The sequence below is a fragment of the Paracoccidioides lutzii genome (genome assembly GCF_000150705.2).
Source record: "Paracoccidioides lutzii Pb01 unplaced genomic scaffold supercont2.41, whole genome shotgun sequence".
NCBI classification, from domain to species: Eukaryota; Fungi; Ascomycota; class Eurotiomycetes; order Onygenales; family Ajellomycetaceae; genus Paracoccidioides; species Paracoccidioides lutzii.
This window is the reverse complement of record NW_015440987.1, coordinates 67,407-89,513: the sequence shown is the minus strand read 5'-3', so window position 1 is coordinate 89,513 and position 22,107 is coordinate 67,407. Positions and strand designations below refer to the sequence as shown.

At 40.6% G+C, this 22,107-nt stretch overlaps 7 protein-coding genes across 7 annotated transcripts; 3 read left to right on the top strand and 4 right to left on the bottom strand.

Annotated features, from left to right (window-relative positions):
* Nucleotides 1-3,874: 3,874 nt before the first annotated feature.
* On the bottom strand, nt 3,875-8,552 carry PAAG_08632 (hypothetical protein; the record flags this gene model as incomplete). The annotated part of the gene is made up of 4 exons (XM_015846574.1): nt 3,875-4,096; nt 4,152-4,336; nt 4,408-8,162; nt 8,437-8,552. 4 exons carry the CDS (start codon nt 8,550-8,552, stop codon nt 3,875-3,877), a joined length of 4,278 nt encoding a protein of 1,425 aa, XP_015701371.1.
* A 511-nt stretch (nt 8,553-9,063) lies between these two features.
* On the top strand, nt 9,064-10,408 carry PAAG_08631 (hypothetical protein; the record flags this gene model as incomplete). The annotated part of the gene is made up of 4 exons (XM_015846573.1): nt 9,064-9,129; nt 9,227-9,376; nt 9,444-9,939; nt 10,011-10,408. The coding sequence occupies 4 exons, from the start codon at nt 9,064-9,066 to the stop codon at nt 10,406-10,408; spliced, it is 1,110 nt and encodes a 369-aa protein (XP_015701370.1).
* Nucleotides 10,409-10,595: 187 nt separating this feature from the next.
* On the bottom strand, nt 10,596-11,623 carry PAAG_08630 (hypothetical protein; the record flags this gene model as incomplete). Its single annotated transcript, XM_015846572.1, has 2 exons — nt 10,596-11,240; nt 11,465-11,623. The coding sequence occupies 2 exons, from the start codon at nt 11,621-11,623 to the stop codon at nt 10,596-10,598; spliced, it is 804 nt and encodes a 267-aa protein (XP_015701369.1).
* Nucleotides 11,624-12,114: 491 nt separating this feature from the next.
* PAAG_08629 (hypothetical protein) lies at nt 12,115-13,110 on the top strand (the record flags this gene model as incomplete). Its single annotated transcript, XM_002789414.2, has 3 exons — nt 12,115-12,255; nt 12,498-12,600; nt 12,956-13,110. The coding sequence occupies 3 exons, from the start codon at nt 12,115-12,117 to the stop codon at nt 13,108-13,110; spliced, it is 399 nt and encodes a 132-aa protein (XP_002789460.1).
* Nucleotides 13,111-14,434: 1,324 nt separating this feature from the next.
* Nucleotides 14,435-15,002, bottom strand: PAAG_12605 (hypothetical protein; the record flags this gene model as incomplete). Its single annotated transcript, XM_002789413.2, has 3 exons — nt 14,435-14,603; nt 14,702-14,865; nt 14,928-15,002. The coding sequence occupies 3 exons, from the start codon at nt 15,000-15,002 to the stop codon at nt 14,435-14,437; spliced, it is 408 nt and encodes a 135-aa protein (XP_002789459.2).
* A 123-nt stretch (nt 15,003-15,125) lies between these two features.
* PAAG_12604 (hypothetical protein) lies at nt 15,126-15,567 on the bottom strand (the record flags this gene model as incomplete). Its single annotated transcript, XM_015848077.1, has 2 exons — nt 15,126-15,341; nt 15,553-15,567. 2 exons carry the CDS (start codon nt 15,565-15,567, stop codon nt 15,126-15,128), a joined length of 231 nt encoding a protein of 76 aa, XP_015702307.1.
* A 1,066-nt stretch (nt 15,568-16,633) lies between these two features.
* PAAG_08627 (C6 zinc finger domain-containing protein) lies at nt 16,634-18,263 on the top strand (the record flags this gene model as incomplete). The annotated part of the gene is made up of 5 exons (XM_015846571.1): nt 16,634-16,757; nt 16,872-16,954; nt 16,981-17,117; nt 17,236-17,884; nt 17,994-18,263. 5 exons carry the CDS (start codon nt 16,634-16,636, stop codon nt 18,261-18,263), a joined length of 1,263 nt encoding a protein of 420 aa, XP_015701368.1.
* Between the last annotated feature and the right edge of the window lie 3,844 nt (nt 18,264-22,107).

The following is a 22,107-nucleotide window of genomic DNA, read 5'->3' as shown; positions in this document are numbered from 1 at the left end:
GACAGGGATGAAACCGGATGAATACACAGAGGCACAAAAGAACCATCTTCTCCTCCGCCTCATTCTGAGTATTTGGCGCTTAATGCATATCCACGCCTGTCCTATCCCTTAAACACGGACATCGAATCCCTCAGAACTCGTCCTCGTTTCACCTCGCATTTTATATATCAATCTTGCGTCAAAGCGCCGGGTTAGGCGACATGACGCGGTAACTATATACAGATAAATATCCCTTCGTTGGACCCTTGCTGCGAGCTCATTTTCTTCGCCTGACGCAACTGAGAAGCCCAGGGTGTTTGATTAAATTAATAAATATTATTTAAACTAAATAATTAGAACCATAGCTCCTTGAGACGATAACTGGTAACTTTTCCCACATCTATCTAAATATTTTGCCGACACAACTAGGGGCGAAAACAAATGTTTCCCAGCCCCCATTGAAAATCAACATCAAAAACACCGCCAAAAATAGCCAAAATCGCCAAAATATTTAACCAAAATTTCCATCATAATAATAACCATTAATATGCTAGAGTTCCTCCCTGCTAAGCTGCGTGTCTCGATATCACGTGACATACTATCGCGTGACCAAGTAACCACACTTTACAAGTTGTATTAATAATAAACTACTTCAAGATCTGCTTTAATTAAATTATTATATTTTAATAATTTTATAACTAGTTTATTTTTTACTTGAAATTTAAATATAATTAATTTATAAATATATTATTATTAAAATTAAAATATTAAAAATAAAAATAATAAAATAATAAAATAATATTTAAAAAATTAAATTAAAATTAATTATTTTTTAATTAAATAAAGTTTTATAATTATTTAAAAATTTTAATTATTAATAAACTTTATAAATTTTTTAAATTAATTTATAAATTTAAACTTTTATAAAATATTATTAAAAAGTATAAAATTTTATTAAATAATATATATAATTTTAATAAAATTAAAATTTAAATAAATATTATAAAATAATTAAAATAATTTAAATTTTATATATAATAATTATTTTAAAAAATATATATTAAGTTTTAAATAATTAAATAAATAATATATTTATTTCTAAATATTATATAATTTTTTAATTTAATTAACTTATTTTAAATTAAATAATTAAAATAATATTTTAATATAATTAATTTACTTTTTATTTTATTATTATTATATTTATTTATAATAATTATATATATTAAAATTTATTTTATATAAAAAATTATATTTTAATTTTATAATTTTTAAATTTTATCTTTATATAATTAAAATAGTATTATTAAAATAATATTATCATAGTAATATTTTTATTTTTATATAATTTTTATATAATTTTAATAATATTTTAATTATTTTTATATAAAACTTCTTACTATTAAAGTTTTATTTTTATAAAAAAGTTTAATTTTTATATGATTTATTTTTTTTAATAATTTTTTATTTTTATTTATATTACTTATCAGTTTTTTTTAATAATTAATTTATTATATTTTATTTATATATTATATTTATTTATATATTAAGTTATTTTTAAATTAATTAATTATTTTATTTTTTTAATTAATTTAATAATAATTAAATAATATAATTTTTAATTAAATTAAATATTTAATTAAATTATATATTATTAAAATTTATATTTAATTTATTAAAATATTATTAATTTAGAGTAAAATAAAAAAAAATTATAAAAATAAAAATAAAAAATTATATAATATTTAATATTTTATTATTATTAATTAATAAAAATTAAAAAAATTTAACTATTAAATTTAATTAATTAAAAATTATTTTTTAAATTAATATTTTACTATATAAAATTTTATATTTTTTTCTTTTTATATTAATAAAAATTAAATTATAAATCTAATAAAATATTATATAAAAATTTAAAATTAATATTTAAAATATTAAAATTATAATTAAATTATAAAAATATTTGAGATTAATGAACTAAGTATCAAAAATATATTATAAACACTATAACTAATATTATAAAAAGGTAGAAGTATAGATACTATAAGCACTATAAAGGAAAAAAAATAATAATAAGTAAAAATATAAATATATAATTAAAATAATAACTAATCACTGAATTTTTTAAAAAAGTTTAAAGAATTTAAAATAGTTATATATATAAATAAATAATAATAATTTTTATTTTTATTTTTTATAAAATAAAAAAATAATAATATGATAATTTAATTTTTTATAAAATATTAATTCTAAAATAATTTTATTTTTTTTAAAAAGTATTAATTCTTTATAAAGTATTTAATAAATAGTATAAGACTAAGAAGTTAATGTAAATAATCTTAGTATTATATAAATAAAATATAAATATAATAAATTTATTTAAAAGTAATTTAATATTTTAAATAATATTTTAACTTACTATAAAATTTAATTTAAAAATATATAACTTCAAAAAAATTAAATTTATAATAAAATTTTATATAATTATTAAAGTTATTATTAGTTTAAATAATTAATTATATAAAACTTTTTCAATTTAAAAATTATAAATAACTTATAAATATTATATTAATAAATATATTTAATTAAGATTTATTTTTATATTATTTTTAAAAATTATAATATTTAAAAAGATTAATTTAATAAACTATTAAATAATTAAAAATTAATATTAACTATAATAAAATATTAAATAAAATTAAATTTAAATAATTTATAAATATATATATATTTTAACTATAAATATATAAAAAATATTTATATTTTATTTATTTTAAATAATTATATAAGTTATTTTATTTTTAAATTTATTTAATTTTATATAAAAGTATTACTATATTTTTATATATTGTTTTATTTATATTATATCTTTTAAATATTAATATATAAAAATTTAATTAAATAGTAAATATAATATAAATTTTATATTATATAATAAATAATTTTTTAAATATTTATTTTACTATTAAAAAAAAAATAATAATAGAATATATTTACTTTAAACAAGAAGAAGAAGTAAAAATATATATTATCTAGAAGATTAATTTAAGACAAAGAAGATTTTATAAAAGAAGAATTTTAAAGTCTTATTATTTTTTTTTAAATTTATTCATTGACTATAAGATTGATCAATTATATAAAGCTGAATCTTCTGTTTTGCAATCATGATTGCATGTCTTACAAAGATATAACTGCGAACTATTATATACGAGAAGAAAATGTTCAAATTCTAGTATAATTTAATTTTTAATGAAAATTTCTTTTTCTGTTGTCAGTAATTACAATTAAAATCAAAATACTTTGTATATACTAAATTTAATGTCTGACTCAGTTGAGTAATATATTATCTTGCTCAACTAGCTACTAGTTTTCAATTAAATTCTTTTCATCTTTTATTCAAATAATTAAATATTTTAATTTATCTAAAATTGGCAACTTTACTGACAAAACTCTACGAAGTGTAAAAAGATGTTACTATTGACATGAATCAGCGTATCATGCTCATTACTGAGCTAAAGCACTGACTGCTCTGATGAAGTAATATGAAATGATGCAAGGCACATGAGCTGGGACGGCACTTCAAGAATTCGGAAGTTGGCACGTCGCACGTCAGCGCAGAAGGACAATCATGATATTAATATCCAAACGCTCCATCTCGACGCAGAAAAGAACAAAAGAAATCCATGACTACATCATACACACAAACAATACAGAAAATCTCCCCATCCTGGCCGAATTCCGTTTGCACCTTAAAAAAGCCCGACCCAAATCCCGCATATATCCCATATATAACTTTAATACAACCAGAGATGGACCAAGCTCCGAGATCGAAGGAAGGAGAACCGGGTGGGGAATAACAAAGGAATAGAAAAGTTGAAAATGTCAGGTAGCTTCAAAAATGGGCATGGCCGTTTAATGTTACGAATCCGTTAGTTAAGGGGGATTTTGATCCAGCATCTACGTTTGGAGTGCCCGATCTTATCCCATTTGACAATTGAGACTTCATGTCGGTCGTTTCAGCATCAGGCTCAGGGTCAACATGCATTCGCAAGGTTTGAATATCAAGCCCGTGAAAATGAGGTATGTGAGGGACCAAATCCATAAAATCAGAATACTACAAGTAGGTTTTAGCACAGAGAAACCACGCAAGGATACATTGGAGGTATTACCTTGACCCAAAAAATATGCTCCATGGCAAAGTACTTAGGTCGAGTTTCGATAACCTTCCGCTTAACATCTTCGTAGCTACTCGTCAAGGGATTGAGTTCGCCTTCTTCTACTAGGATACGGCGGGTTACCCTCCAGAGATTGCTCCTCTGGGTAGGAGTGGCCGGTCGTTTTTCCCAACTCGGATCTGTGTCAATGAGGTTAGTGTTAGTGTCTCCACTGGCGCGCCTAATGGTAAATGGAGCGGGATTGACATACATTGCGAAAGCTGAAGATCATTAGTGGCAAGAAGGGGTGCGATCAGATAGTTGGGAATCCATCTTTCATCTTTCGCCTCGGGGTCGCAACAGGGATCGATTTGTTGCGTAGTTGCTGTTACAACTGGCATGAACTTTTTAAGCCAGGCATGGCTTTTAGAAATGGGGTCATTGCAGCCAACAAAATTTGCCGCAGCACGAAGTCGGTTTGGAAGAGCATCCCGACGCCGCTGCTCCTGCTCCTCCTGTTCCTTCCGCAACCTAGCAAGACGAAGTCGTTCCTGTTCTAACCGCTTTTGGCGCTCTTCCTCCGCTTGTCGGAGTCGACGAAGCTCCAGCTCTTGTCTTTTTCGCTCCTCTTCTTCAGCCTTCTCGCGAGCAAGGCGGGCCGCTGTTTCTGCGGCTTCCCTCGCTTCTTCCGCTTCCCTCGCCTCCTCCGCTTCCTTCGCCTCTTTGGCCGCCTGAGCTTCGCGAAGCTCATTCTCCTGTTTTTCACGCTCAGCTTGGGCAGCGATACGTTTTTCTTCTGCTTCCTGTGCTTCTCTACCTTTCTTGGCTTCCCTGGCTTCCTTTTCTTCGGCCTCCTGAGCATCCTTCACTTGTCTGGCTTCTGGGGCAGCGCGATCGACATCCTCCATTGGAATGTCGCATATATCAGACTCGTTTTTCCTCTGCTCTTGCTTAATCGTAGACAGTCCCAGATTAGACGTTGATGTACCCAAGGACTCCATCTCGATTTGATTGTCAGTATCGCGAGTTCCATCAGTGCTTGGCTTCGGGGCATTACTGCTTCTCCGCCGCCCTTGGGATTTCGAAGGCCGTCCTGGTAACTCTAGAGTTTTCTTTGCCGTACTATTGGAGGATGAAAGGTCATTCTCCTCAGATCGGACGCGTCTCCGCTTCTTTAGAGTATCACGAGAATCTTCATCCTTGCGTTGGCGGCCACGAGCCTGGGGTGGTTCTGGGGAAACACTGCTTCGAGAACGCTTCAATGAGCCAGCCTTTTTGGTAGGCTTGGCGTCGCTATTTGTGTGCTCAGCAGGCAGTTTGGCGGTTTCATCGCGACCAGAGTGAGAGTCGGACGATATCAAACTCTCTCTCCGCTTCACGCGGTCAGGTGGCCGACCAGCAATGAGACGCCGACGTTTAATAGGCTCTTCCCCGGTCTGTGAAGGGGTGGAGTCCTTTAGCTTTTTCCGGTCTAGATGTGTCTCTTGATCGGATCCGACTGCGGACTGGTCACGGTAGTTGCTTATTCCTTTATTTGATGCCTTTGCTCGGTTGCCGATAGATGAGGCTCGTTTTTCTTTTTCGTGACTGGTACCCTCGGGCCTTTTCTTTTCCTTTACGCTATCTTTTCCCCGAGGCGAGCGATTGATTTGGCGATTCTGGTCCGAAGATCTAGCAGCTTTTTGTTGTAACGAAGGACCCGGGGAGGGTGACTCTTGTTGAGCATGTTTTTTCACATCTGCATCTTTATCACGAGACCTTCGAGGAGATTTGGTATCCAGTTTCCGGGTTCTGCGTGTTTTCACATGTTTATCATAGGCCTGCTTTAAGAGCTCATATTCCTTTTCCCAATGATCTCCTCTGCGTTCCCGGGACAACTCAAAGTACGTACGACCACGGCGATCAAGGCGTGTAGGGTCGAAGCCTCGTTGATCTAATAGAAGTTGAATAACAGCGATATTGCCTCTGCCAATTGCAGCTAACATAGGAGTATTGTAGCCCGGCTTATTGTGATTGCCAGTTTGTAGTGGTTCAGGATCCGGGTCCGGGTCACCCATTCCTAGTAAAATGCCTAAGACTTCGTCATGGCCGCCTTTCGCAGCAGCAATCAGCGACTCAGGATCAGCTTTTTGCCCCACGTTAAGTATATTCGCCACACCGGCCATATCACCTTTGGCAGCGAAATCTCGGAGATTTTCAGGAGTTGCCTTCGTCCACAACAAATCGTTTCTTGTTGCTTCACTCCTCACAGTTCTTCGTCGAGCTCCGAGACCAACAGGAGGAGGGCTTCGCTGAGAGTGTACTGGAGGGGAATCACGAGGACTAGCTGCGGATGCGCCCCGAGATGATGGATCTCTGACTGAAGAAGTGGCACGAGCAGATTGGTCCGCAGACTTTCGTCTTCGCTGCCCCTTGGCTTTTGCCTCCGCGATTATTTTTCGCATCTCTTCATAGTTCTCATTATCAGATGGAACAAGGTCGTATGGCTCATCACCTTCAGCATTACCAAGGCGAGGATTGGCGCCCGCATCCAAAAGTAATTTCACCACGTCCAAGTGACCATTTTCCACAGCATCAATGAGCGGAGTATCTCGGTCGATATTTCTTGTGTCGATTTCGCACCCAGCTTCAATGAGGAATCTAACAATTTCCACGCAGCCTTCCAGGGCTGCGATCTGAAGTGGTGTGTTCCCCGCATTATCAGAGATGTTTAGATCCTCGGGACGTTCAGCGTGGCGTGCTTTCGCAGCCTCGACTTCTTGCATTGCACAAGCCCTGGCAAGTCTCGTCCGGCCATTTTGATCTCGCTGTTTTTTTGCCTGCATCTGTTTTGCGGGAGACATAGCAGATTGTTCACCCGTGGCTGACTTGCGCAGACGAGCAGATGGTAAGGGAGATCCGCTAGCGGAGGACGAAACAGAGTCTCTATCCTCTGATATTTGGCGGCGTGATCCCGTTGCAAGTGTAGGTGGTGGTCGCCTTCTCTTCTTGGTATCAGTAGATGGCTGAGATCCAGATGTAACTCTATGGTGGGAACGATAAACTGGTGATGTGGAACGATGGTTAGATATACGTCGTGAATGAGATATGTTTGATGCTTCGTCGGGATGTTTGTTATGGGATGAATCCGATCTATGTGGACGGTCGCGATGGCGACGGGTCTCTCCTTCCCCCGTTCGAACCACGCCCTCGCTTGACCAACGCTTTGTCGAGGGCCGACTTTTGTTAGTTTCAACATCACCAGATTGTGGGTGTGGTGAACCGCGTATGGCAGAAGCGCTCCCTAAATCTTCAGCCTGAATTTGTTTCGTCTCCTGTGTGGGAGATGAAACCCGTGAGATCCGTCCACTAACATCGCGAGATTCGGTGGGTCCATCGTTCGCGTTATCATTTTCCACCCGCTGTCGCTTTCGAGGTTTCGTACCTTCAGATGACAACGCGATTCCTGAATCTCTATCGTCTTCAGTTCTACCAGGACTCCTATCGCGTTTATGTTGAATGAATCGCCTCTTTTTCTCTGGAGATAGCTCTTCTCGTTCTGACTGGATTATGGTTTCCGCCTCTGAATCCGCCTTTATACTAACTATATCTTCATTGTCATTACCACCATCGTTCTCCCGCTCCACCCTGTGCTTTTCATGTAGAGAAGGAACCTGCGATGGAACGTTGTTCACTGTAAGCTCTGGGGTAGGTTTCACGTGTTGATCGGTGTCACCATTAGTGGGAGAAGCAGTTGGCAAAGACAGCACTGCATCAGCATCATTCATAGCGGCTGCAGTAGGGATCTTTGGCCTCTCTGCTTCATCGTTAGTAGCCGTAGCCGCTGATTGTGAGCGATTTCCGCCGGTCGAGCCAGACTCGATCACAGCTTCTAGGAGGAGCCCAAGGCAGGACCGCAACGGCGCGATTGTATATCTAGCTACAAAGTTGCCGGGAGAATATGCGGCTTCTGGTGGTTCACGTTGGATGATACGGGGTTGGGTAGCAGTAAAGGTTGATGGTTGGGGTTGTCGTATGGATGATTCACTTGAATATCGGGCGCAAGACGTTCAAGTTCTCAAAGTGAAGGGCGGTAAACCCCATCCTGGCGCTAGTACTATTTTGGCTTTCTGCCACTTCGGAGCAAACCTTGGGAACTGTTGCCTGGTTGAATTCCCCCGTGAGATTCGATGATATTTACCGAGGATAATTACATGCAATATGAGGTTGTTATGTTGATTATGCGTATTGTTAGGGGAGTTGTTTACACTTATCAATTGTGAATATCATATTTTTATGGGGAACACTGTATAAGATATACCTCTTTTTAAGACGAGCCTTGATTTGTTGCGAAATCGCATGGTCGTTGAAGTGCTGGAGATGTGGATTTACAGTTGAACGTGGTTTTAAAGCTGAGTTCCCTTTTTCTAAAACCATGATCAACTCAGATCAACCTCATCTAAAATAAAACACAGTCTACATACTCTGCACATAACTACAACACATATATTACTAATCCATTTCTATTCAACCTCACCGATCAACACCAGGGTTAGGGTATGTGAGGAAACTATGATAAGGGTTAGTTAAGAATAAGAACCTGACATATGCAATATCACTACCATCAATATAGAGATGCACATGAATGAGATATGTGTGAGATATGACCGGTGGATGTAGTTTTTGTAGGAGTCTTAAGGATTGCCTTCGTGGAATGTCAATGGGCCTGGATATATCCACTCATCACGTGATTGAGCTAGGCGAAATCGCAGAGCAGCCTTGGCGTTGAGCCCAAACGTTTAAACCACGCCGAAGGTATTTTCCCGGGCGAATTTTAAAACCTTGAACGTTCATGCTCTACAGTACGGGGGTAATTATGTAGATATGGTTACTGCACCTACACTACATTATTCCCCGACCCCGATAAAATATAGGGAAAAGTAAGAGCATGGCCACGGTGCCCTCTCTTGACCATATTATCATCATATACGCTCTAAAATCGAAGCGAAACGGGGTTAGCATCTCAAACTTCGTCTGTAGTATGCTGACTCAAATGATACAGCATTCTTGAAGGCCTGGGTAACCTGTAAGGTCTAACTCGATACTACAAGGAACGCGATTACCGGATGGGATTGCATGAGTCGACTGCGAAGACCCTGCCTGGAGCGGCGATGAGATACATCCAGTGGATGTTCTCGTACTTGCAGACAATAGATGCGATAAACTTCATTCGAAGCTATTTTTTGATCACGGCCTGCACTGTGAGAATCCATCCATTCCATGTATCCATATCAACATCTATTGAATGAATGATTGATCAATGTGTAGATTCTGCTTGCGAACAGCGTCCCTTTTGTTCGCAATCGTTTCGTGACATATGGCCCACGGGCCACAACGCCAGAACCGATCAACGCTTCCACAAAAGGAGCTCAAAATGACGCCAAGCTGTCGAAACAGCCCAATTGTGGATGGGGAGCGTCTTTTCTTGACTATATAGCATCGTGGCAAGTACCACATAGCTTTTTCACTCATTTTTACGTGGCATCGGTATTATCCTCAGTTCTCTGGGGAGCTCAAATCTACTTCAGAGGCCCACTGTTTCGAGCTGTATCTTCACAGGTTAGAGAACAAAACATTCAAAAGTCCATGACACGCAACCAAGTTGTTCTGTGCTGGACGCTACTTTTGATCCAAGGTGTCCGTCGACTGTGCGAATGCAATTTAATGGCAAAACCGTCCCGATCGAAAATGTGGTTCCCACATTGGGTTGTTGGGCTGGCATTTTATGTCGCAATGGGGTTGGCTATTTGGATCGAAGGAATACGTATGTGCAATTTACCGTGACCTTGTTTCGCCTCGCCCTCCAAATCGTCTACTGAAAACTGCCATATCTAGCTGCGATCCATTCTTCAGGCAACTTACTAAATGATGTGCGATATTGTGCACCATCATTGAAGACACTCGCTTTCCTTCCAGTTTTTACTATTGCATCCGGTATCCAACATGATTGCCATATGTACCTAGCTTCGTTGAAGAAGTACACTCTTCCGTCTCACCCAGCTTTCCTCGCCGTCGTATCTCCGCATTATACAGCCGAGTGCGCCATTTATCTATCGCTCGTTTTCTTGGCTGCGCCAAAAGGATCTCTTGTCAACAAGACTGTATTGTCGGGACTGGTTTTCGTTCTTGTGAATTTAGGTGTTTCTGCTGCCAATACTAAGGAGTGGTATATGAGAAAGTTTGGTAAAGAAAGCGTGCAGCATCGGTGGAGAATGATACCACGTCTATATTAGAATTTCTATTGTGGAAGCCTCAAACCTTCTTCTGGACATGTCGGCTGCAGTATCATGAGATTTCTATAACCTTTCTTTGCTGCTTGCAAACGCCAATAAAAGTAACCCATTGGATGGTAACCATGATCAGCAGCCAGCCTCTGCGTCAAATTTAATTATTAGAACCGAAGCTAGTCGTTGCTGCCTATCATCTAGGCCCAAGGAATTTCATAGTATTCCCCAGCTTCGAGACCTTGAGCACATCCCGATATGTTAGGCTTATTCTAGTCTCCCTCTCGTAACTGCCTGCTGCAAACGTATCTTTATCCCCAAGCAATTCCCAGTTACAAACAGCTTCCGGGCTTAAATCAGCATCCCTTTTTCGCTCCTCAATCCCATGCAAGAAATCAGTGTATAGTTTCCCAGTCGTTATCAACAAACTTCTTCTTTCTTGCAATATTCTAAACCGGGATGGCGTTGTTTCTTGGGCTTCTGCTCCAATTCCTTCTCCCGATTGACCTGTGTTTGCGCGATCTGTGATCTTCTCACTCATCTCCAGTACAATCGGTGCCCCCAAACTCACCGTCGCGACAACGGGGTAGTATGCGGCACCGTCCTCATGAGGCATGATTCCTTGTCCAGGTTTATACTCATTAATCAGTACATGGTTAGGTGCGTGGTGCGGTGAATCCCGAAATATTCCAAGCGCCGTATATCGGGAAATGATGGGAGAAACCAGCCAAGTTGGGAGGGGGGAGCCGAGAAGAGTGTTGGATTTGGTCAATGCGGATGGCCAGGTCTGAAGGCGTCGCCGGGAAAGCTGTGTCCAGCGTGGAACGGGGACAGATAATATCTTAATAGTTGTTAGTCTGTAGTTTCATTTTATGATCAATATGTCTCCCTTGATGAAGGGAATCAGAGGGAAACAACCAGGGTATTTATTCTCTTAATGGGGCGATCAGTTAACCCTCTTATTGATCCCAAAACTTCCTCCTTCAGTTGAAGCATCTCTGTTCACCTCAGTCTAACTATTAAATTCCAACATAAGCTACAGGTAAACAAATATGAGAATTTTACCTTCTGAAGCAACCTATCCTCTTCATCCTGCGTTATAAACCCGGGAATATAATAGGCATTTTCAGGAATTGACATGATTCGCACATCTTTGAGCTGCAGGGGCAGTCTGACTTTCTCCTTTGTCTCCTCAACAGTTCCAACATGTTGATCGTGTTCCATATCTATGCGATGTCCATAACCTTAATTAGGAGAAGGAGCTTGCCATTGATTCCACCTGGGAGACAGAAATTTGAGAATTGGAATTTGGACCAAACCACGGAAAAGCAACAGTAGTTTCAAGAATTCAAAAGGCTTGTTTTGCTGCTGCCAGTGAAGGACTCCAGTTTGTGTCTTGGAGCAAATTGAAAATTTGAGCTTGGAGCTGATAAAAAAAAATAAATGAAATGAGCGACGTTGAGCTTCAAGCTATAAATATTGAACCTTGGAAATAAATATATGCGTGGGTGCTTCACAAACCCCACACACTTCTTTGGAACATCATATTTTCCAACTTGCTCCAACTCATCATAAACCAAACCTAACCTCAACATTATCTCTTCTGGTCTCTTCACGACTACGCGGGCATTTTCCCCTCTGTCCCTAATTCGGGACTCTCAGACACTCCAGGTAACTTTCAGATAAACAACCTTTTAGCACTCAACTCAATTGCCATGGGGAAGAACAGCGCTAAAGACGCGGGCGCCAAAGGAAAAGGTAAAGGCAAGGCGAAAGACAGTTCAGATGGTAATGAGGGTGCAAAAGGGAAAGGAGGCCTGAAACCTGCAAATTCGATCAATGTTCGACATATTCTCGTAAGTGTCTGATACTCTTCGTGCTTGCTCTTCTTGCTCGGCTTCAATCTCTTGCTTGACTGTGATTTAAATATACCCGTTTGCGTTTGCTTCTTCACTTGCCATTGGATTGGAAGTAGCTCTGTATCCTCTTTACATGATTGCCATGCTACGCATGTGTGTTTCCATGACTGAAATGTGCAAGAATATTGTTCCTTTTCATATGTACGAACCCAAACTAACTAGCCATTGCGAGAAAAAAGTGTGAAAAACACTCGAAGAAAGAGGAAGCGCTTGAGAAGCTGAGAAATGGGGCAAAGTTTGATGAGGTTGCAAGGGAATTTTCTGAAGATAAAGCTAGGCAAGGTTTGTTGATTTTATTTTCGCTATATGTTTGATGACACTGGCATTCGTGCTACGTCCTTTACCCTTAATATATGATTGATACCAAACAACCTGAGCTCAAATGTGAGAAAGTTATCAACTGGGACCATTATATCCTAGGTTTCGCATACGCTCACATCCTTCCACCCAGGGCTTCTCAACTCCACTCTATCATCCTCAAAAGGGTGTTGGAATTGAATAAGGGCCAAAGGGAGGAATTCAAATGAAACTCACTGCCTTGTTTCGTATATTACATGTTCTTTCCACCCAAGTACATAGGCAAAGAGTGCTATATCTTTTATAAACTACCCCTTTCCTGACACAATCCAAAATATAGGGGGATCGCTTGGCTGGAAAATACGAGGTAGCCTTGATGCCTCATTTGAAAAAGCAGCATACGACCTCGAGCCCAGTACGACCGGGAATCCAAAATGGACGGAGGTGAAAACGGGATTTGGATACCATATCATTATGGTGGAAGGGAGGAAGTGACGGGCAAATGAACGTGGAGGATTGAAAATTGGAGTTGGTTGAAAGCGTATTTCCTGTTCTTTTCGATCTACACCCGGTAACAACACATATCTGGTTATTGCTATGTATTGGGTTGGATATATGTCTCTGCGTTGTCAGTTGATATTATTTCCTCTTTTCTAAATATTAATGATGGCATAAGGCAGCATTCGACATTGTTTTTTTATTTTTATTTTTTTTTAACAAAGCATCATGTCAGTATGAGGACATTAAGGCCATAGGAGATTCTCTTTTGGCAATTAATTGGAGAAAGACTTATCTTCCGCTAATATTTGTGCTTGGTCGAATAGTTTATCTGTGTTAGATGGAGGAAATTTGAATTGAAGGGCATACAAAGAAGAAGATGGAAGAATTTGGATTCCAGTTACTACTGCTTGTCAGTGATCCCCTTCCCAATATATGAATTCAACCTTGGATTTTAGCTGACAGTGCCAAAAGACTCCAGCATATGTTCTCCTGTAAAAACAGTATTCCTACAGGTTCCCATATCAATCATCCCAACCTTGGAAGCATTCTATACAGATCAAATAACAGGGACGAAAAAATCATTAGGCTAGCAAAACTTCAATCGTTTGGAACCTTGAATGGGATACGGTACCATAATAGGCTTCGCATATAAACTGTTCGTTCAACATCGGGAGTTTTTAACTTTAATTGGAACCGTGCAAACCACGGCACACTGACAGCAGGAATGAAAGGGAAACGGAGATATTAGATTAACAGGCAAACTTCCACAACCCTGTATCAGGTCCTTTTTTAAGCTTATTCTATGGGTCCATCACCGTAATGGAACTCGGGTTTCGGGGCAAGTAGAGGAATTTTCTGGGCGGACAAGATAAGCCCCACACATTATTTCGCAAATCTAATGGCGCCCATTGACTTTAGTAGTTACCTTAGAGTTCACTCATATCAGTTAGTTTGGGAGATATTTGTTTCTTCATTGGATCCTGGGAGCGGGACTATAAACATTGTACTGGTAAAGTTACCGACAACATGACCTAGTTGGATAGGAATATGATGATTCTTCATTTCAAGAATATCCTAAGAAAGGTGTTTTAAAGCCGCTGGCATGAAATAGCTATCAATTAGTTGCCTTGTGATTGGAAAATAAAATCATCAACCGCCCATGAGTGCGGGTTTTGGCCATAGACCAATGGATCATCTACCCTCAAAAAAATGGTAACCCAAACCCCCCGGGCTTTTCATGCCAAACATTTGACAGGAAGTCTTCCACTGCAGTAAATTCGTGACCTGGGAAGAGTTGATTTAGCTCATCTGATGAGTCCTATGCGCCTTTTGTACTGCTTAGAAGGATTCCAATGGAAACGGCTTTGAGAAGTGCCCACGCCTGATCCTCAGAGACTGCGCGGTGAACTGCTTTCAACCCCCACGATATCTTTAGGTCTCCGGCTTCGAGATCTTCGACTTTTACTTTGTCGACAGTGAAAGGCCGCCTAAGAGATTCATATTAATAAAATTCGAAAATATGCGACGCTCAGAAAAACTATTCTAACCTCGAACTTTCCTGCCGATCTCAATGAGTTGCGAGAACCTGACTCTGTTGCCTCTAATACCGCCAGCTGTAGGCCATTTGCCATCGTAATCAGCTGATCGAGCAACGATTGCGGCAAGGGCCGCGACAGTGGTTAGAGTTATAACAGCGGCTTCGTGGCCTTCCACAACGATCGCACGCCTGTTCTCAAAATCGAAGACGCTCTGTAGCGCGTCGACATACTTAGCCGTCTTGTGAGGGAAGGCTAGATAGTCCAAGAACAAACCAGGTTGAAATAAGATGTTCTCGAGTTTCTAATGAAAAAGCTATTTGCGGCTGGCTGGAAGTATTGAAAGATCATAGTGATTTTGATGCAGATTCTCACGTTTCCTTTTGAATTTACTTCTTTTGGGTGCTCCCTGATTCTTTCTTTTCTCTGCCACCAGGCTATGTCAACCGTCCCCTTACTGGTCAATTGAGTAAGCTATGGAGCTAATGTGTTGCATTGATTGCGGGTAATATCAGCGCTAATATCCGCATCGATAAGGTTCCTCTGAGACCTCTGGTCGGGATCCGAGAGAATCTGGACGAAGGACAAGAGGGTGTGGATCCCTCGAAGGGCCTCAACCAATGCAGCCTTATCATCGTAGTCTACCGTTTGCCAACTAATTCCGGGTGTGATGGCTGTTGTCGAAGGCCCCTAAGGGACACATTAGCGTTGAAATTGCACATAAATGTAAAAGTTCCAAATGTTTCCCTCACCTTCCTACTTAATATGGTTATATCATGCTTTTTTGACGGTATGAGAACATCAACAATCTCCCGGGAAACATCTGCAAAGTAAATAAGTCTTGATAGGCGATTGCATAACAGAATTGGGATTAAACCCACGCCCAGCACCCGCCAGTTACAGCGATTTTAACCATTGTAAAGCTTTAATACCTGGGTTCAACAAATTGATACGATGTTCGGAAGCGTGGGTATTAAGATAATTTATCCATTACACAATGCAAGACCAACTTCTGTATTAAATATATTCGTCTCTATCTCATGAGTTCCAGTGGGAGGTCTTTTCCCAGTGAAAATATCAAATCCGGGACATCAAGCTCGCTATCTATCCACTTGTCCTCGACTGCGGAGCAGTTCATGGTCCATCATGGACCATATGGCTTCAACATCCCAGTGGATTGGAACAATGACCAACGCATCCATGGATTAATTGACTGCGTTCATTTGCGGCATTCTCCAAGAACTTCCTTCGGTTGTCCTTTACAGGTTATACTCCTCCCTCTGCAGTTGGTCCACCCTGGAAAGCCGTGAGACAGGGTTCTTAAATCGTAGTTAGTTAGCTATCCAGGCAAGGTTAGAGCCACTCCCACTCCCCAAGCCTGTTAACTCCGGAATAGGCGGCTGATAAAGGCTCACGCTTTTCTCCGCCGCGGCGGAAAGAAACGCTAGATTATGTAGCTGATGGAGTAGGTGCGAAAATAAATAAATAAATACCTAGTGGTGCGTCGAGATCCACGGAGCAACTTTTCGTTCGGATTTTAACCAACAAACTTGCTTTAGCAGGGCATCTGTGCTGGCAAAACTCCCGCAAGACACCGAAATGTCATTAATAATCCCACGTGCTCTCTCCTCCGCGGAGGGACCAACCTCCAACGCTGCTCAACATGCGAAAAGTCCGTAAAGGCACTTAAAGTTTCTGGGAGTGCAAGCGACGGAAGATCCGATGCACCTTTGCAGCGCCTTCAGAAACTGTCTGAGTCGTCGAACCCCATGTATTAGCCAGGAGTTCCATTATGAGGCAGTACTTGAGAGTATAAATGTTGATAGGATCAACCGGATGGAATCTCTCATAGATTGATTCATCAAGCGAAGAGGGGCTAAAGTGCCAGACACGCTGCGTCCGAATCAGCACGAGTTGGTAAATTCATCAGTAAGAACCATCTTTGCAAGTGTGAAGATAGTATAACTAGCTGTTCATCCAACATGGGAAGACGGAAAATTCTAGGCCTGATGGATGTGGAACCGAATCCGATCCTCCCTGCCCCACTCCGATCACAGTCCCTCCCCCGGTCCCAGAGAGGCTTTTGGCTTACAGCCATGACGAGCTGTTTGTCTCGCTTTTAGCAGCTTGGCCCAATCAGCATAATCTCAATCTCCTATTAAGCGTTTTGATCGATGTTTCGGTATTATTCCACGGTATAGTATTCATGCCGTACTCTAGATTCCTTTCCCGACAACGCTTGTCTCCGCAAGCCGTATTGCAGATGCCTCCGCTTGGATCCCATCCATCCTCGTAGCAAGAAGGTTTCTAATTCTTGGCTCTTTTATAGGGCATTCCGCTATCCTTGGCGGAGAAACTTGCTGGCCTAACATCGGACTGCCAGGATATCATGAATCGTGTGGTCCGAACCGCTACTAGGCTTGTAACAAATGATGATGAACTTGTCATTTCACTCGATGGTATCAAGTGTGTTATGATTGCAAGCATGTACTTAAATAATGCTGGCAATCTTCGCCAAGCATGGCTGACAAACCGCAGAGCCATGGATGTTGTGCAGATGATGGGATTAGATTACCTTTTCGAGCATAATTCTCGAGCTGGAAACTCAGGATCGTATCGATCCTGATTACATGTGGTTTCGCATAGTCTCCACAGACAGGTATCTGTCGTTGAGGCTGGGCCTGCCACAAGGTTCATACGAAAATGTCTTCGCGAGTCAGAAGGTACTGCAAAATTGCATAGCTGTGGAGCACCTGGAGCGCCTAGAGTCCGTTGCAGCTGGGCTTATCCTACAGCGTAATGTTGGCGAGCAAATTGATCTTGCGACAACACACGAAGTGGACAAAATGCTTCAGGAGGCTGCTGCCCTAATGCCACCACGGTGGTGGCTGATGACTTCCAATGGTGCTGTCGGTAGCGATGATGCCCAGGCATTCAAAGAGTCAATCCGCCTTACAAATCATTTAACATATCGTCATCTCTTAGTATGGCTACACGTGCCATACATGATGTTGTCCTCTTCCACCGAACCGCGTTATGATTACAGCAGGATGACTGCTGCAAATGCCAGTCGTGCGATAGTTGCCCAGTTCGTAGCATTCCGAGGTGCGAATTTATCGACGGCTTATTGTCGCGGTATCGACTTTGTTGCTTTTATTGCTAGCAGGACGCTGTGCATTGCACATATGGAAGCTCACCGGCAGCACCAATTCGGCTACGGCAAAGATGTCACCGTTTTCCAATCTCTCCAACATCAGCGACTGAGCGACCGCGGACATCTTGAACGGACATTTGAAATCATGAAAAGAATGGCTCAAATGAATCACGATGTTTGCTCAAAAGATATCCATTATCCTCCGGTCCCTCCTCGCTATCGAGAATGATTCTGCCAATGGAGCCTGGTACCGTACAACTGCCACCCTGGAGCTTTATAAGGAGGACCCTCATAGTTTTGGAGCTAGGGATGACAATCTCAATGAACTGCATATCAATATACCGTACTTCGGAACCATCAAGTTCGAACACAGCCCCACCCACCATTTCTATGATCGAACGGACAAAAACTCTCTCCGAAGGGCGATTTCGAAACGTGTCCATCCCGCAAACAACTGATACTGGTCATTTTTTTGTGAACCAGTCTTACAACTAATGCGTGAGCAACATAGAGCCTATCAGAATGATCTGACATCCATATCCCGCTCAGCTGGCTATCAAATCAGCACCGCCCAGCCTGCCAATACTGATTGGTAAAATGTTCCGTCGTCCTTTGGGCCACCAGATCCCTTTCAGTAGTTTGGAACAGTAAATTGGGATCATGGCTTTTCGTACCCCGAAACCAGCGGCGAACAAGAGCCTCACCTTCTTGTGCCAGGCTTAGCAGCAGATGTGAACGATTGGCCTTTGCAGGGAGTAGAAATAGCTTTATTTAGTAGTTTCATATAAGTTTGAGAGATTCAACTGAAGCTGCTCTTTGCTTTTCTTTTTTCGAAAGTTTTGGTCGTTGGCAGTATGTGATGACATCATTGTTTAGTCCGTATGATGATCCGGAACTTGTCATTTGGTTTGAGTTTGGTGAGCTTGGTCTGGCTTTTCAACAATATTGTTAATAGGTTTTTGCCAGACATTTACGCCCAGACTGTTTTGCTTTTGCATTAGTATTAAACATGATTTTTTTTCTTCTTGTAACAGAATCCATGTTAGCATGCCAGCGACTGCTCAAGTCACGGTCAGATGTTGTCACATCCTTGTACATGTTACCACTTCCAATCCGATGTGGCGCGACCTTAATTAACTCCGATGTTATCATTCATGTAATCCGAAAATTATCTCGAGCTCCAGAGGTGCGATGTGGGGGAGCGGGGAAGCTGAATCTGGAAGTGTGCTGGTGCTTATGTGGCAGAGGTTGAGCTATCTCATTTCCTGGGAAATTTTCCAAAATGTTGATTGTGAACATCAACTTAGCAGCACCACAGGGCCCTTGGAAAGTCGATTATGTCTGTCTAGCTCTTCCAGATACCCAGAAATGGTCTGAAGCTGCCCGCAACTGTTCGGAACTATGGTGCAATTGCCATTATCGCGGGAACGAACTTGCAAAGCAAGGATTTGGCCAACTCTTATCTCCTCCTCACCGCCACATATGGGTCAAGAGCTTGCTGGAGCATGCTTGACGGGCTGAGCAAGAAGTTCCGTTCCTCTGAGATGATGGAATATGAAACTATAAAAGGACCCTATCACTTTTAACACGACGCTCAAACTGTGGATAAAATAAACATGAATATTGAAAATATTTCCGGAATCACGTCATCTCCAGCCAAAAGATTTGATACTCTGAGCGCATGTGGGCAGTAAAATTTTTTGCATCCTTCTAGCTTCTCGGCCAAACGTGAAACAGAGGACTATCCAATGGTTATGATAATAATTTGCCCACTTCCATTATTGATGCTACTAATGTGGACGGCAAGGGAGGGACGGACCGGGCACTATAGCCTCTAGCCCGCGACAGAGAACCCACGTTGTTTCCAAAAATAAAAATAAATAATAATAATAATAATAATATATATATGGAAGTTAGCTGAATGGGTAATAGCCGAGCAATATCGTGAGTAGCGCTAGAAGCGAGCGGTGAAGAGATATGAAGAATGAGGTCATGATTATGGTCACTCACTCTCTTGTGTTATCTGCTAGGAGAGGAGGTGTCAAAACATGTGCTCTCAAGCAAAGTAAAAACTAGATAGGGATGAATTTGTCAGCTGTTTCTGTCCTGGTCCCATCAATATTGATGCACTTGTTGATACACAGAGGAATGATGGTGAGAGGGCTGGGCGATTTTGGGGTAACTAAGTAAGTGTAAGTGTAACTAACTCAACTAACCTGTTGTCAACTGCACCATCGTGGAATAAGAAAGTAATCAGAGACTAGATGAGTAATTCATCTCATCTCCAAAGCTGAATTGTATGCTTCAACCATATATTGTGCAGATTCTCTTAACCCCGAAAAGCGACACTGTGAGATATACGGATCCAAAAAATAATAAGCCTGCGCTTGGCGGAGGATAAGGAAGAAGGCTTGAACTTTAAAAATGATATAACCGGTATCGTACTGTACCGTACCGTACTGTGCAGTTCCCTCTAATATTAAATAATAACAAAGAAACCAATCCAAATGAGGGGATTGTTAGTGTCACACAATGATGGCATCTCAAGTTTGGCCTTTGAAGGCAGATCAGATGCAAGACATCCCACTTTAACTGCCTTAGGAAAAGGGATGTTGTCCACGGATGTTCTCTTTCTGCTTCTTCTTGTCCGGCACTTCCAGGTCCAATCCAACTGACCTATGGAAGGCTGGGGATTTTCAGCATGGGAATTGCGTCCATTGTAAGACCAGAAAGCTGTGGAATGTTTCAACGGAGAGGTTCCGTAGCGAAAATGGGACGTTGGGTGAGATGATTTACCTTCTGCCCAGGAACTAAGCCACGATGTTCGCGTCCGTTGGTTTGTGTGTGAGAGAGCTGTGTCCTGCTGTTTTCATGCACTTCTAATTCAATGAGAGCGCTTGTCTAGAGCTTCTTCCATCTACCCGGTTATCTGCACCACTATCATCATCGCCTTTGAATCCGTTGTGGCCTTCTGTTGTGCCACTGCAACGCGAAGCAAATAGAGGAAAGAAAAAAGCAAAATTTCTTGTTACGTGGGGTGGAAGTAAACGTGCAAGTCCATACCTGCCTCTGCAAAATGAAATCCGCTTGGGCTATCAGAAGAAAGGTCTGTACCCAGGTACTCCGTGTATTTAGCTCGTCAATCACCATACCGCTTAATTCAAGAGACGTCCCTTTCGGGGACCTGTTCGTGAGTCTTATTTCTCATACAGCGCATAAACAACATAGGATTAAAGGGTTTACTCTCCTAATTATTTGTTTTTCATTTCCTGGGTTCAATTCTGTTTCTTTTTCTTGCCGGGAAACAAAATGACCAGCTTGCATGTCGACATGGTTTGGATGTTTATAACCAGGAGGTCGCATAAAAGTTGCACCCTCCGAGCCAATTCTGATGACATTTGCGCAGATGCAGCCTGCCCATTGGTAGGTTATTTGAATCCCCTTGCTAGTCTTCAGGCAGGAGGCTGTTTTGAGCTTATGCTTAAAGCAGAAAAGAGGCCATGTAACCACCTGGCAGCAAGGTTTCTGTAAACCAATTGTTACAATATTACTGATCGATCGTAATAATTCCAGTCAGCTTCCTAATTGCATATTGGATTCTGGTTCATGGAATTGATGGTTGTGCTTTGTTGAGCTGATGAAAGTGTTTGGCGCGTGCACGATCCGCGGGTAGATAACTACCTGGTAGTAGACTGATGCTTTGGTAAACCGGTCATTCTGATCTACCAAGTAGGACTCCAAGATAAAGGCTGATAATCTGGTTGTGTCCTAAAAATACCGCTGTCATTCGGAGGAGGCATGACCGCATCGAGAAACGGGTCTCGCCATGCAGGACAGGGATTGTAGTAAAAAGTGAGGTAAAATGAGATTATTATTGCTCTTGTGATGCTTGCCGACTTCCTCCAAGGTTGATTTGATGGTTATTCCCCCTTCCTGCTCCCTAAAACCAGTGACTTTTTCATAAAGACTTTGGTAACTGGCTGATCGGCCTGCCTTTCGTCAAGGATGGTTTCACAACATCTAGAGAACTAGTCGGCGTGATTCGCTGTCCCGCCATTCTGGAAATATTCTTCTCTTCTCCGCAGATAGCTTCCTCTTGTGTGGAACGTTGGAAAGCTAACTCTCAAGGTTCTCTTTTCACAAACACCTTTGCGTGATCAAGAAGGCCAGACCCTGGCCAATTTTCCCTTGGTCGTTATGTATTTACTGGAATTGCCATGACGATGACTCTCCCCGTCAAGGTGAATCATCCTGAGAAGCATTCCGTAATTAAATAGCATCGGAGTTCTCTGTCTCCCTCTC